General features: G+C 30.4%; 1 protein-coding gene across 1 annotated transcript; it reads left to right on the top strand.

Annotated features, from left to right (window-relative positions):
- Positions 1 to 7,227: 7,227 nt before the first annotated feature.
- On the top strand, positions 7,228 to 10,030 carry LOC121212276 (protein MAIN-LIKE 2-like). Its single transcript, XM_041084727.1, has 5 exons — positions 7,228 to 7,252; positions 7,369 to 7,439; positions 7,525 to 8,234; positions 8,310 to 8,391; positions 9,890 to 10,030. The coding sequence occupies exons 1-5, from the start codon at positions 7,228 to 7,230 to the stop codon at positions 10,028 to 10,030; spliced, it is 1,029 nt and encodes a 342-aa protein (XP_040940661.1).
- Positions 10,031 to 14,774: the final 4,744 nt, after the last annotated feature.

The raw sequence follows: 14,774 nt of genomic DNA on the forward strand, positions 1-14,774 counted from the left end.
TTTATCAATTTAGTCCTTTTTAATTAATTAACTATCAAAACGTTAAAATTTTCTAATGAAATTTTTATACTACCTTAACAATACTCCGTAAATATTTATAAAATTATTTATGGCTTGGTTTATAAAATCGAGGTCTCGATACCTCATTTTCAAAACCAATTAACCTAATAAATCCTTATAACACACAAATTACTAATTCCAAAATTCTCCTAAAATCACATTTGACTCGTGAAAACTAAATAATAAAATTTATGAGCTCACTTGTCAGATTTGGTGGTCTCGGACCACCGTTTCCAACATCACTAAAAATCAAGCTGTTACAAGTATTATCTAGAATTGCATTAAAATTAGAGTTGTGTAGCGAAAGCGTGATGGTTGGTTTGAAAATAGGGATAACGAATTTTATGGCTAAGCGATTGGCATGTCAGCAAGGAAATTTTAGGGACGAATTTTATTTTTAAAAGGGGAGAGTTGTCACATCTCAAATACTGAGTTAGTAGAATTGGGTTTGTGAAACCGAGAGTGGTCACGCCCTGATTTATAAGGTTATCATTGTAGGTTTGTTAAAAAAGAAAGTTACTGGCCTAATGGTTAAGTGTTAGTCCCTATTCCTAGAGATCTTATGTTCGAGCCCTCTCCCTCTTATATTTTTATTATTTTTTACAGCCTACTTGTCACACCTCGAAATATATGTACAGTTCAGTGTCTAAATTAAGTAAGAAATGAACTTAAGGTTTAATGGTTAAGTGTTAGTGCCCTTTCTTAGAAGTCACAAGTTCAAGCCCCTCATTCCCCTTTGATTTTTGTGAATTCGGCAAGCCCTGAGGTATATTGTATGTGTCTCCCCTAGGGATTACAAACCTTAGGTATTTAACCAATCTTTTCCTAATTAGATTCTACATCTTGCCTCTTTTCAAATTCTAATATAAATTGCTCTCCACCTTCTTTTTCTTTTCTTTTTCCTCATCTTTGAACCATATTTTTCATCATTAGGCTGTTAATTATCTTTTTTCCCTACCAAATCATTCTTCGTTCATTTAATTTCTATTGGTATTTAGAATCGTCATCCATAAACACCCATTACCTTTGCCAAGAATCGATAAGTACACTTTATTTTAATAAATAGATCTCGTATATCCGTTTAACCGATTTCTTTCAAATTTCAAAAAAATCCTACCATTGAATTTAACATATGTATATTTGCACGATTGTCATCTGAAACACTATTCTAGGCAAATCGAACCAAAATCGATTGAACGTCAATCGAACCCCTGGTGAAACGTGTGTGTGTCTTTTCCAATTGAATCAGTGGTTATCATGGTTTAAGGTTACACGGTCTCCTACACAGGCATGTAGACTACACGGATGGACCACATGACTATATGCCCTAGAAAGTCATAAGGTAGTTTGTCTTCCACACAACCTCAATCTATTACATAGCCTGCCACACAACCGTGTCCTTCCTGTAGAGTAAATTATCATTTTCCACAAGACATCAAGTTGTTACACAGTCAGGTCACATGGCCGTGTAATCCCTATTTTACAGTTTTACCCTGAAATTTATGAATTGTTCAATTTAGTCCTTATATCGTCATTGAATTATTTTTGGAGTTTTTATTCACTCAATTAAGTCTCTGATGTTATTTTTAATCAAGAATATGTGATTTAATGACTGAATTGCTACTGTTATATTATAAGACATATGAATGTTACATGTCTACTATCACTATAATTTTGATAAACCGTTACTGCTATTATTGTTTTTACCCTACTAAGTACATGTTAAACATGTCTACTACTACTGTTGAACTGAATACATGTTAAGCATGTCTACTATTTTTGCATTGTTCAGTTACAAGCATGTCATAATGCATTGCATGGGGTGAGATGATCTAAACGGAGGAAGCAGTGACAGTTTAATAATATGCAAACACTGATGGTTCATCCATAACTTAGTGGCAGTTTATCTGTAAACTTTTTATTTGAAAATATTAGTGGTTTACCCACAATTTTTACTGACAGTTTATCTGCAAATTAGTGGTGGTTTATCCACAACACAGTGTGTAGGGATGGATGAGTTCTTGGGAACTCTTACTGTAGTGTATAACAGAGTTGGGTACGATCGTTCCAGATAAACTGAAATTGCATTGTTGTTTATAAACATGTTCATGTAAAACTGTGAATTTTGAAATATTATACTGATGCGTTAACTTGAAAAACTAATACTTTGAATTGCTATACAATTATGATTACTCTAAGAATTGTTGGTTCATATACTTTGTCTAATGTTTTACATTGATTTTCTTGTGCAGAGACTCACACTGAGCTTCTTAAAGCTCACCCCATTTAATTTCCATCTTTACATATAATCCTCAATATTAAGGCGCGGACTAGACATTCAGAGGGCTCAGCTCAGATAGTTTTTAAATAAAAGTATTTTTGACTTATTAATTGAAATTTTTGTTATTCGGAAACTGTATTATTTTATTTGAACCGTGACATAAGACTTAGATTTTGGGTTTATTTTGGCATACGTGGCATTATAGTTGTTTAGATTTTTGAAACTTGGATAATAAATTTATGATACATGAAATCTGGTTTTAATTAAAACTATGTCGAAAATCACTTTTCCGCTACATTATTTATGTAAATGAGATTTGAAAAACATATAAAATTAGAAATCAATTTTTGCAAAGTAATCATTAAAATCAACCGGTTTTTTGAAAGAAATTGTACCTTTTGGATACACACTAAGTTTTTCTACTTGAGTAAATAAATGTTTTAAAATGATTATTTTATAAACTCTAATAGTTTTTACTAGGTCACTTCGATGGCCAATGTAATCTTTCGAATTCAGTTGTAACGTCTAGGTCGGGTGAGGAAGGTTAAAATATCCATAATAAGATACGAATTTTTAATTTTATTTCTCATATTTTGATTATAAAAAACGTACCAAATATGTTTTTATTATTGAAAAGCAAATTGTTCATAAACGAAACAGTGTACCATACACTCATCCCTAATGATAAATGTGAAATTATCAAATATTACATTCTTTTTAAATAGGTCTTAAATATAAATCTATTATCTTGGTTTAGATCCATATTAATGTAAGAATTTTTTATTTTATTTCTTCTATTCCAATTATAAAAAAGGTACCAAACATGTTTTCATTACTGAAATAGAAATTGTTTTATTTTTATAAACCAAACAGACTTTCAATTTTCCATTCTTCATCAAATCTCTAATGAATGAAATTGCGATCACAGATTAATCCAATAATATATACGATGAACAAAACATAAAAAAAAAACATAAATAATAAGAATGTTCATATAACCTAATTAAAACTAACAAAAAAATTAGTCCTAAATCCTAAAATCAAATAAAATAAGAAAAAAATAACTATAAATATCTTAATTAAATTTTCCAAATAAACACTCAAATATATATGGTAAAATAATTAATACTTATATTTTTTAAAACCTCACCTTACCAAATAAAGGAAAATAATAACTATAGAAATCTTTAAAAAAAAAATCCAAATAAACACTAAATATATATGGTGAAATAATTAATACTGATATTTTCTAAAATCTTACCCTACCAGATATAGTGAGATATTATTTCCAAAGCAACTATAAATTCGATAATAATTTCTTAGAAGCATTCACCCAATTAAATACTTAGGAAAACACAAAATTAAACAAAAAATCATGAAGAAGTATATTGCCATTCCCATTCTTTGCACTCTTCTTTGGGCGAGAAAAAAATGGATGATAAAATTTAATTGTTTTGTGATTTTGTTGATAAAATTTAATGGAATATGCTTTGTAGGGGATCCCAAGTTTTGCCCAACAACAATGCAAATAGTAGGATCATGTGGTCCCAATGGAACCTTTGAATGTTTTGAAGCCATTAATACGGAGTATGGAGCTTCCGCAATGGCACAAAGGTATTCTTGTAAAGATTTATCTGATAATGAATCTCTGTCAGTGTTATATTGTTTGTCAATAATTGTAATTCTCTTTGAACCTCATTTACGACTTGCCATAATAAAATAAGTAGTAAAATTTAAAAATATTTTTTCTCAATTTTATTATCAAATGCCCTTTGACCAGTATTTAAAAATAGTTCATAAAAATATTGTATTAAAAGCAAAATTAAAATAAACGATAACATAATTAAGCTATGAATATGATATTACATTGGTTTGTATTTCAAACATTAATAATGTATAAATTCATAAATTATGAGTGAATTAAATTAATAAATAAATGATCAACCTACTCAACCAATTAGTATTAAGTAAAAAGGATTAGGTTGGCTAAAATCTATAGAAATAAATTTATATTTTTAAAGAAATATTTTGAAATGTATCTATTTAAAGAATTAAATCACAATAATTAACGACCAAAAACATCCATCATACTCTCACATCAAATCAATGTTTTTTTATGATGACCACCGATTTGAGAAGTGGGATGTAACCTACAATGTTGTAATGGTATAGCAAATTAGCAATAGCAAAAGCGAAGGGCATTTATTTTCATGGTTAAATGGTAAATATTTTTTATAAAATAAAACAATTACACATTAATTATTATATCTAAATTTAGATATAAAGTTCTCTTTTCGTAATTGATCTGCTACCATTAAAGGAATATTTTAAAAAACATGTAGGCCAATAGGAAATTGCTTCAACAAGTCGGTAAGAATATGTGCAATCGTATTAATCTCCCTTGAGATATATTGGATCTCTACCTCCTGTTGTCTTCAACACAATTTAATAATTCTTGTAGCTTAGTCTCTATTCAGTTGACCTTGAAATCTACTTTAAATAGATTCAATAGCAAGAATACAATCTATTTCTATGATGACATTTTTCCATTTTGCCTTCCATGTATATTGGAAGCCATCATAAATAGCCCATAATTTGGCCTGCTCAATGTTACATCTCCCAATATTTCTTCTGACTCCCCAAATTGAATTGTCGAAGTCATTCTAACAACAGTTGCCAACAATGCTACCTCGAATAAAGATTATTAATTTTTAAAAAATAAAAAAAGTTATATGCATAAATATATTAAAAATCATGTAACAATAAATTAAATTAAAATAGATAATAAAAATATATTCTTTTTCAAATTTTAAACCTAAAGATTGTGTAATTTTTAAAATTTAAATAAGAAAAAAGAAGAGTTATGAATGATCTAAAACTCTAAAAAGTTTCTATGAAAAGAAAGATAAGAAAAAATGAAAGGGATACAAATAATTTATGAGATGAATACCAGCCCCAAAACAATTTCAAGCAAAATACCTATTAAACAATGCCAATCGAATTTAAATTTCAAAATGCAAAAACTCAAACCCTAAATTCACTTTTTTTTTAACTTTATAGTACTATTGTCTTGATCTCTTTTATATATATATTTATCTCATGGCGGAGGAGGTTAGTGTTGGTAGTGGTAGAGGCTCATCTTCGGGCAAATAAAGAGAGATCAATATAAGAGTAGGATTAACCTTGAGGGATTCGTTAAAATTTCGATGGGTGTTTCCAAGCGAAGACGAGTTTGAGATCGAGTACAAGGAAAATGGTGATGGCAATGATGACGTACCGCATCGTTCTGTGGTATAATCCAAAGACAACGATAATCTGGAGCACTGTTTGATTCGCATTGAACCACGCTTTGATTCCTTCGACGTCGAAGTTCTTGAAATTCACTGTGCACATAGAAGTGATTTGGTAATCCTGTGATAACCATGGTAATGAGGGTTTTTTACCCAACTGGGTTAAAAAAAATTTTAAAACACCAAAATAGGGTGTCAGATACATTATTTAAGAAAATGGGTTGTTTTTTGGGTCGAGCCTACCTGACAGGCGCAACCCATTTTTTAATAATATATATAATATATATTTTAAATATTATTATTTTATTATATTTTAATAATTTTTAAATTTTTAAAATCCAATCGGGTCAAAACTGGGTCGTGCCAGACCCGGAGGCGCGACCATTCGCGCCTTCTGCAGGGGCTCGATTGCCCTGCAGGCTGCCACGTGTCCCTACCCCCCCCCCATGCCACCTGTAGAGACCTGGAAAGAGAGAAAAAAAATTAAATTTTGAAATGGGGGACCATATAAGCACCGGTCCCCCAATTTTGTGAAGGCAGCAGCAAAGAGAGAAAAGAAGAAGAAGAAGAAGAAGAAGAAGAAGAAGAAGAAGGAAGAAGAAAAAAATGTTAGTAATTTTTTATAATTATTTTAAGATTAAAATGTTAGTAGTTTAGTGTTATGTGATAATTTTTAGTGTTTGTAATTATTTTAAAATTAAAAAAAAGTACATTTCTAAAAAAAGTAAAATATTAGTAATTTAAGAGTGTTATGTAATTACTGTGCTTGAATATAGTTTATTATTTGCTAGTTTTTGTTTTTGTTTTTAATACTACTTGTCAAGTCTTGCTTTATTTGTTTTTTAATTTAAACTTTTTTTTGTTGAATTTTCAAGTCCATGATTTTTGTTTTACATGTATCTTACACCCTATTTTGGTGTTTTAATTTTTTTAACCTAGTTGGGTAAAAAACCCCATTATTTTGCCATTGATGCTCAATTTTGATAGCTTGATGGCAGCCTCCCTTTTAAATAAATATATAAAAAAATATATCAATATTTTGCCAGTTGTTGTCCATTTCCGGATTTACTTGGAATCAATGTTTTTTGTATTTTATTTTAAAAAAACTTTACTAGCATCCACTTCATTGTTAACAAAAAGTGAGAAATACAGTAACTAATACATTCTAAAAAATAAAATAAAAATTTATACCTATGTAAAATGTATAAACTTGAGAGTTAATCCTTTCAAATATTCTTAAATTATAATTTAATTTAATTTCAAACTTTTAAAATTAATTAAATTTACCTATGTAACGTGTTAAAAAATAATTCTTTTAAATTTTATAAAAATTTAATCAAAACTTAAGGAAAAAATAAAATATTTTTAAGAGTAAAATAGACTATTAATAAATTATGCTTATATTTTAACTTGTATAAAACACATAACAAGAGAATTAATATATATTAAAGAATTAAACACATTAATATAAATGATATGTTAAAATGCATTTGGCTTTATGATTGGAAGTAATGTAGTATTTTGCGGTTGAATAGATGCATAATTGACTAGTTGAAAGTGAGTATATGAGAAATAAGTTGCTTTGAATATGGAAAGATGTTGAATAAACGATCTAAAGAGGGTAAGAAATAGAATTAAATAATTCTAAAGAGAGTAAGAAATTTTAATGTAATTTTAATGTAATTTTGATATAATGTAATTTTATAATTTTTATTTATTTGATAATTTTAATTGCAGATTTGCAGCAAATGGGTTCGTTGATTGATAATGAAAATAAGGGTCACATATCGAGTAACATTAATGAGATGGTAATGAAAATTTTATTTGATAGTCACATTATTTGTTGAATGAAATTATATTGTATTAATCATTTCGTAAATATAATAATGTCAGATCGAGTACCGCGTATTGAGGGGTCGTATTTATAGTGTAGGGTTTCAGCCGGATGAACGCGTAATACCGTTCTTAGAGTTAGCGGGGTTCGGATCAGCAACATTGATCCAGACTTTTGATCTGCGATATGACTTAATTTCTGCCTTAATCGAGCGATGGCGTCCGGAGACGCACACATTTTATTTGTCGTGCGGGGAGTGCACCATCACTTTAGAGGACGTTGCAGTACAGCTGGGGCTCCCCATCGATGGGAACGTGGTCACGGGCGTAAGTTCAATCTCGAGTCCGGCTCTCCTTTGCTATGAGTTACTTGGACGCTTCCCAAGTGAGGGGAAATTTGCCACCTTGCGGTTTTCATGGCTAAAGGCCAATTTTGAGCATTTGCCCAATATTGCCACTGAATTGGAGGTTAAGCAGGCCACTCGAGGTTACATTATGCACCTTATAGGAGGTGTACTCATGCCGGATTCACACGGCAGTGAGGTCAGTTTGATGTACCTACCGCTACTGTCTAATTTGCATAACACGCGTTCATACAGTTGGGGGTCCGCAGTGTTAGCCACGCTATACCGCGAACTTTGTCGGACGACAGATCCTTCTGCGATGGACATAGGCGGATGCCTCATACTGCTGCAGTCGTGGGCACTTTATCGGATGCCATTCTTGGCATCCATTAGTCACCAGCCATATATATTTCCACTTGTTAATAGGTGATGAATCTTTACGCGTTATAGCAGTTAATTGAATTTGTTGGGTTATATTGTTCTAACAATTTGTTTTCGTAGATGGAGCACGAATTCGGGTATCGGGAGGTCATACACGGTTCCGATATACCGTCTGATGATCGAGAATTATTCTAGGGAGGGGGTAGGTTTTTCCAATATCAATTTAATTTTATTATTTTTATCTCACTCAACTCGCGTTAATATGAAAATGTTATTAACTGTGTAGTTCATTTGGATACCGTATTCTGTTCCTAAGATTATGGTCGTTATTCCCTCGCATGCCTACGTCCACTCAAACTTATGGTGCATTAGCGCACCCCTTATCCATTTTCAGATGGTGGAGTGGTATCATGGCGATTGAGTACTCCGGCAGTTCGGTTGTGTACAATATATCCCGACACAACCAGTATGATTGCCTATAAAGCTCCATGGCATGACTAGGAGGGGGATGCATTGGGCAGATTGGGGAGATGTGCATGAAGAGTATGTTACGATGTGGAACAACCAGTTTGGTAGGATACCTCCGATGGATCGTTGTTTGGATCTGCGGCCCTTGACACAGTACCTACAGTGGTATTATGAGAAGGGAAAACCATTTTTATTTGGTTGGCGGTCGATGGTAGTCCCCCTTCATACAACACGGATTGGGCAATATTTTCCAGATCCGCATCATGCACCAGACCCAAAGCCAGAGCCGGAGGCAGTGCCGGATCCAGAGTAGGGGCCAGAGTCGGAGCTACACTCCGGAAGTAGTTCTTATCATCCAGATTTGGGGGCTGATGACTATTTCCCGGGCTCTTCAGCCCAGGGATATTATTCAGATTTTGATATCTTCAGCCCACTGCCACATCTGTACTCTATTCCTTTCGGCTCATATCCATCACCGTACTCTACTCCTCCCAGCCCATATCCAGCGCCGTTCTCTACTCCACCCGGCTCTAGTTCATCAGTGGCATTTGATACGTTCTCTACACCCCTAAATATGGATGAAGAGAACGTTGATCGTCGTAGTCGCCCACAACGTGAACGTCGAGCTCCACAAAGATATACCCCTAGAACCACACCATCAAACCATCAATTTTAAGGGGTTTTGTAATATATTGAAAGGATAAGGTTATTTTTTACCCATTTCACAACTTGTCGTTTCCAGTCTGCGTTCTTATAATCTTGATGGAAGTTAGCCGCGATTTGCCGTATACAGTAAACGGATCTCCATGGCACACCAGAACACCTAATGGCGCAACTCGTATTTTTTCCAATAAAAAATTATTAAATTAATAATACTAAAAAAAATTAGACTTAATTTTAAAAATATTAAAAAATCTAAGCATAAAAATAATAAATTATCAGAATTATTAAAATAATAATATTAAAAATTATTAAACTTAATTTCAAAATTATTAAAAAATTTAAGTATAAAAAATAATAAATTAATAACATTATTAAAATAATAATATTAAAAAATTATTAAACATAATTTCAGAATTATTCAAATAATAATATTAAAAAATTATGAAACTTAATTTCAAAATTATTAAAAAATTTAAGTATAAAAAATAATAAATTAATAACATTATTAAAATAATAATATTAAATAATTATTAAACTTAATAATTTTTTTTTCTTTTCTCTCTTTGCAGGTGGCATGGGAGGGTGCAGGGCCGGGCGGTGGGGGTCAGGGACACGTGGCAGGCTACAGGGCAATCGCGCCCCTGCAACAGGTGCAAATGGTAGCACCTCCGGGTCTGGCTCGACCCTGTTTTGACCCGATTGGATTTTAAAAATTTAAAAATTATTAAAATACAATAAAATAATATTTAAAATATATATATATTATTAAAAAAATGGGTCGCACCTGTCAGGTAGGCTCGACCCAAAAAAACAACCCATTTTCATAAATAATATATCTGACACCCTATTTTGGTGTTTTAAAATTTTTTTTAACCCAGTTGGGTAAAAAACCCTGGTAATGAAAATGTAATTAGTTTTTATTTGGCTTAATCAGTAATTTGATTTTCTAACTTTATAAAATAAATTACTTTAGTCATTCATAATGGATGAAAATATTATTATTTTTTAACTTTGCTGATGTGGCATACACATAGATTGTCACATATATTACATATTAACATTAATTGATTTTTTAATTTTTAAAAATATCAAAAAAATATTTTAAATATTAAAAATTATTAAAATTATTGATTCAATGTTTTTAAAATTTTAAAAAAGTAATTAAATGTTGACATGTCATCCACATAGCAACCCAAATGTACTATTAGCAAAGTTAACAAATGTTAACTTTTTCCTCCATTTTTGAGTAATTTAACAAAAATGTAAGTTTAAGAGCTAAAAAAGACGAAAATTAAATGAATGGTTAAAATGACTTTTTGCTTGTATTTTTATCTATATACACTTGTATTTTTCAAACAAATTGATTTAATAATAATATCCATTAATTACATTAATACCCTTTGTATATTGTCCTCAATGTTTTTCGTATGCAAAGCAAAATGGAAGAAAATATTGGCTCACTAGTTATCTAATGTTTAACTAATATTAAGTGATATTAAGTGATCGGATCGTAAGATAACTTTAAAAATGTTTTTAGTCAAATCAAAAATGAGCAAACCGGTTGAAACACTGATATGTTATCTATCAAGTCCAATTGGAGAGATGCTTTTTCTTGAGCATCAGAGTGTATGACTCTCAGAAGATAGAAACATAGATGTGACTGACTGGACTAATAGTACATCGGATAGGACTTAAATAGAATAGATCTTGAACCCATTTATGCATTTATTCACTTATGACGTTCATAGTGTAGCATACATTAATCCTAAGTGGATGATGGACTCCGCATGCATGAATCGTATGCATTTATGTAAGTAAAAGTCTGAATTCAAATAGATAAGGAACTGAAAGCTAGTGCATTAGGTATACGACTTCTGCAGTATGTTGGGTAATTCACAATAGTGGAATTCATAGTCCAAGAAATAGGTAAATGGTATCCTTTCATTGGCGTTACATGATAGATGAAAAGTAATGTGACCGTGAATCATTTGTCTTCGTGATTAATGACCTAATTACTATTTGATAGTAATTGACTTTTCATGAAGTAAGATGTAATGGTTACCATGAGATAAAAAAGATTATACTGGGAGAACAAATTTATCCCAAAGAGAATAAGTATATCCTACGAGGGTAACATGCTTATGACAAGGTCATTGGATGAGCACTGATCGAGTAGCTTTTGTAATGATATCTAATTAGAGAGAGCTCAATTACGATACTATAGTGGAATGACTTCTTGACTAAATGAGTTTACAATTAATAGGTGAAAAGTTGGAACATAATTATAGATTATTTAAGCCCTAATTGTATATGTCCAACCGGTCCCTGATATTATGTTTATTTGGGAATCTGTGATTTAATGACTGAATTGCTATTATTATATTGTATGATATGGAACAGCCCAATTTTCAGTAATGTCAAAAAAATTGGTTTGAGACAACTAAAATATGACAAGTGAGCTTATAAATTGTTATTTAATATTTATGAGCCAATCATGAATTTAGGAAGGCTTATGAATTAGTGATTTGTGCTTTAGAAATATTTATTAAATTAATTAGTTTTGAAACCGAGGTATCGAGACCTCGATTTTATAAATCGAGCCTTAAATATTTTTATAAATATTTACAGAGTGTCATTGAGTTAGTATAAAAATTTCGTTAGGAAATTTTAACGTTTTGATAGTTAATTAATTAAAAAAGATCAAATTAAAAAAATACATTCCCGAGACCCAGTTCTCATAAATCAGATTCGTAAATATTTATTAAAAATATTTGCAAATTTAGTTGTTTAATTAATTAAGTTTCGGTTAAGTGAATTTACTTGAATTAAAAGTAATTAAGTATAAGGACTAAATTGTATGTAAGGTAAAAGTTGAATTATAAATTAAAGAGTAAAGGGACCAAAAGAGCAATTATGTCAATGGTCATATTTGAGGCCGCATAACATTAAAACCATGTGTAAAATTTGATAGATATTATAATAAAATTTATTTACTTAATAATTAAGTATATATATTATATATATTATATTATGTTATATTATATTATAAAACAAATAAAAAAAAAAGAAAGAACAGAAACAGAGAAGCCAAAAACGAAAACAGAATAGAGAAGGAAAGAAAAAGAAAAAGAAAAAGGGAGAAAGGAGAAAGACGAAGGCCAAGGATTTTCAAGGTTCCAAGGTCAATCGGTTAGTCAATTTAGTCCCTTTTTCTTGTAATTTTTATGTTTTTGGAATCTTGGTATTAAATACTACCCAACCCATGTCAAAATTTTAGAAATTATTGAGTTTTTAAATGTTGTCTAAGTTGAATAATTAGAGTATTAGGGACTAAATTGATAGATTTTCAAGTTAGAAATGAAAAATGATTGAATTGTAGAATAAATTGTAAATTTTGTGTAATAAGGACAAATTGTGAAAAATTCAAAATTTAGAAATTTATGTGAAAATAGGGAGTTGAATTTAGTCTAAAGTGGAATTTGCATGAAAATAAAGAATTAAATGTGAAAAATAAAAGTTAGTCTCGGTTTAGGGACTACATTAAAATTTAGGCAAATATTAAGTAAAAATTAAATTTTTCAATATGAAATTAAATTGTGTTGTATTGATGAATTTTAATTGTTTTAATTCTGTAGCTAACGTCGTATTGGAATCTTCGACAAAAAAAAATGGGAAAGATAAAGTTGACATGGAATAGCTCGGAATTTCTGGTTTGTATTTCTATAATCCGAAACTAGTTATTAATTGTTATATTTTTTATTTAATGTATATGGTAAGTGTTAATGTGAGAATTATTGTGTTTTGCAATTGAAATGGATTGATTTAGAATGTGATGAATTTATTGAATTTATATTGATTGACTTGGTATACATATATTGAATATATATTGATTATTTGAATTGAAATGAATATTGGTTGGATTGGAAAAGTGAACTATATATTGAATGGATTAATTTTTGAATTGAAATGATTGTATGTGTAATTATGTGATTATATGAAAAAAAATTGATATTGGATATTGATTGTTGTTAAATATATATATATTGAGTTGAAATTTATGTGAATTTGTGATTAATGTGATAATTGAATATTGTATATTGGTTGTATTTGAAAATATGGATTTAATACCCTATTAACTGTATCGGGCTAAGTCAGATATAGTTGGCATGCCATAGGATTGGAAGTGTTCAGGAATACTTCTACCACGAGTCGATGAGACACTGGGTATCAAATTAATACTTCGGATAAATTCGATGAGGTACTGGGTACCAATTTACTTCGGCAAGGCCAATGAGACAGTGGGTGTCAATCTATTACTTCGAATTATCTAATGAGGCACTGGGTGCCAGACTGGTGTGTTTTGGTTGGATCTGTGTATCCGCTAAATTCTGAGTCTTGTGAATAGGGGTAAATAAGTAAATTGGCAATATGAATGATATTGGATGATTTTGAACGTGAATTGTATTGAAATATTGAATTGAGTTATGAAATTGAAATGTATGAACCAATGGGTTCATAAAATGGTTATTGATATGGTGAAATGATATGTGTATCCTATTGAGAAAAATTATTTGAATATCAATTATGAGATTGAAATAGTAGAAGATGAAAATTGAAAGTGTTATAAATGACATGTTATGAAATTGATTATTTGTTGAATGATTTTTGTTATGCGAATTTAGATATGTAAACATTGAGAGTTCTTATTTAATAAGTATTCAAATTATAGAAATACCACTGGGTGTATACTCAGCGTACGGTTTGTTTTTTGTGCGCAAGATAGGTTAAAGTTCGATCGTTGAATCAACATCCAAAGCCGATCCCGAACTCATTGTGGTGAAGTACATATCTTTTTGGTAATGGCATGTACCTAGGACATTTGTATTTGTCATTTTGAAAAGTGTTGCAAAATATGTTATAAAATGTTATTGAATACATATATATATATAATTTTGTGTACTATATTAAAATTATAAATAGCATGTTTTGGTATGAAAATTAGATTTGATTTGAATAAGTAATTGAATTGATTGGGATATTATATGAGAAATAATATGTTTGTTAGATAATTATGTAATGTTCATATTTGATCCGAAATTTCCGGTAATGCTCTGTAACCCTGTTCCGGCGACGAATATGGGTTAAGGGGTGTTACATGATATGTGAATGTTACATGTCTATTGCCACTGTAATTCTAATAAATTATTACTGCTATTACTGCTTCTGCCCTATTAAGTACATATTAAGCATGTCTACTACTATTGTTTAACTGAATACATGTTAAGCATGTCTACTATTTATGTATTTTTCTGTTACAAGCATGTCATAATGCATTGCATGGGGTGAAATGATATGAACAGATGAAATAGCGGTAGTTTAATAATCTGCAAACACTAGTGGTTCATCCACAACTTAGTGGCGGTTTATCTGTAATCTTTTTATCTGAAAATATTA

The sequence above is a fragment of the Gossypium hirsutum genome, chromosome A13 (genome assembly GCF_007990345.1).
Source record: "Gossypium hirsutum isolate 1008001.06 chromosome A13, Gossypium_hirsutum_v2.1, whole genome shotgun sequence".
Taxonomy (NCBI): domain Eukaryota; kingdom Viridiplantae; phylum Streptophyta; class Magnoliopsida; order Malvales; family Malvaceae; genus Gossypium; species Gossypium hirsutum.

What these genes read in the sequence shown, in the direction of transcription:
- LOC121212276 (XM_041084727.1), top strand. Translation starts at nt 7,228, where the DNA reads ATGTTGAATAAACGATCTAAAGAGG. An exon ending in GAATAAACGATCTAAAGAGG is followed by an intron (nt 7,253 to 7,368) that starts GTAAGAAATAGA and finishes TTTTAATTGCAG; the next exon opens with ATTTGCAGCAAATGGGTTCG. An exon ending in CGAGTAACATTAATGAGATG is followed by an intron (nt 7,440 to 7,524) that starts GTAATGAAAATT and finishes TAATAATGTCAG; the next exon opens with ATCGAGTACCGCGTATTGAG.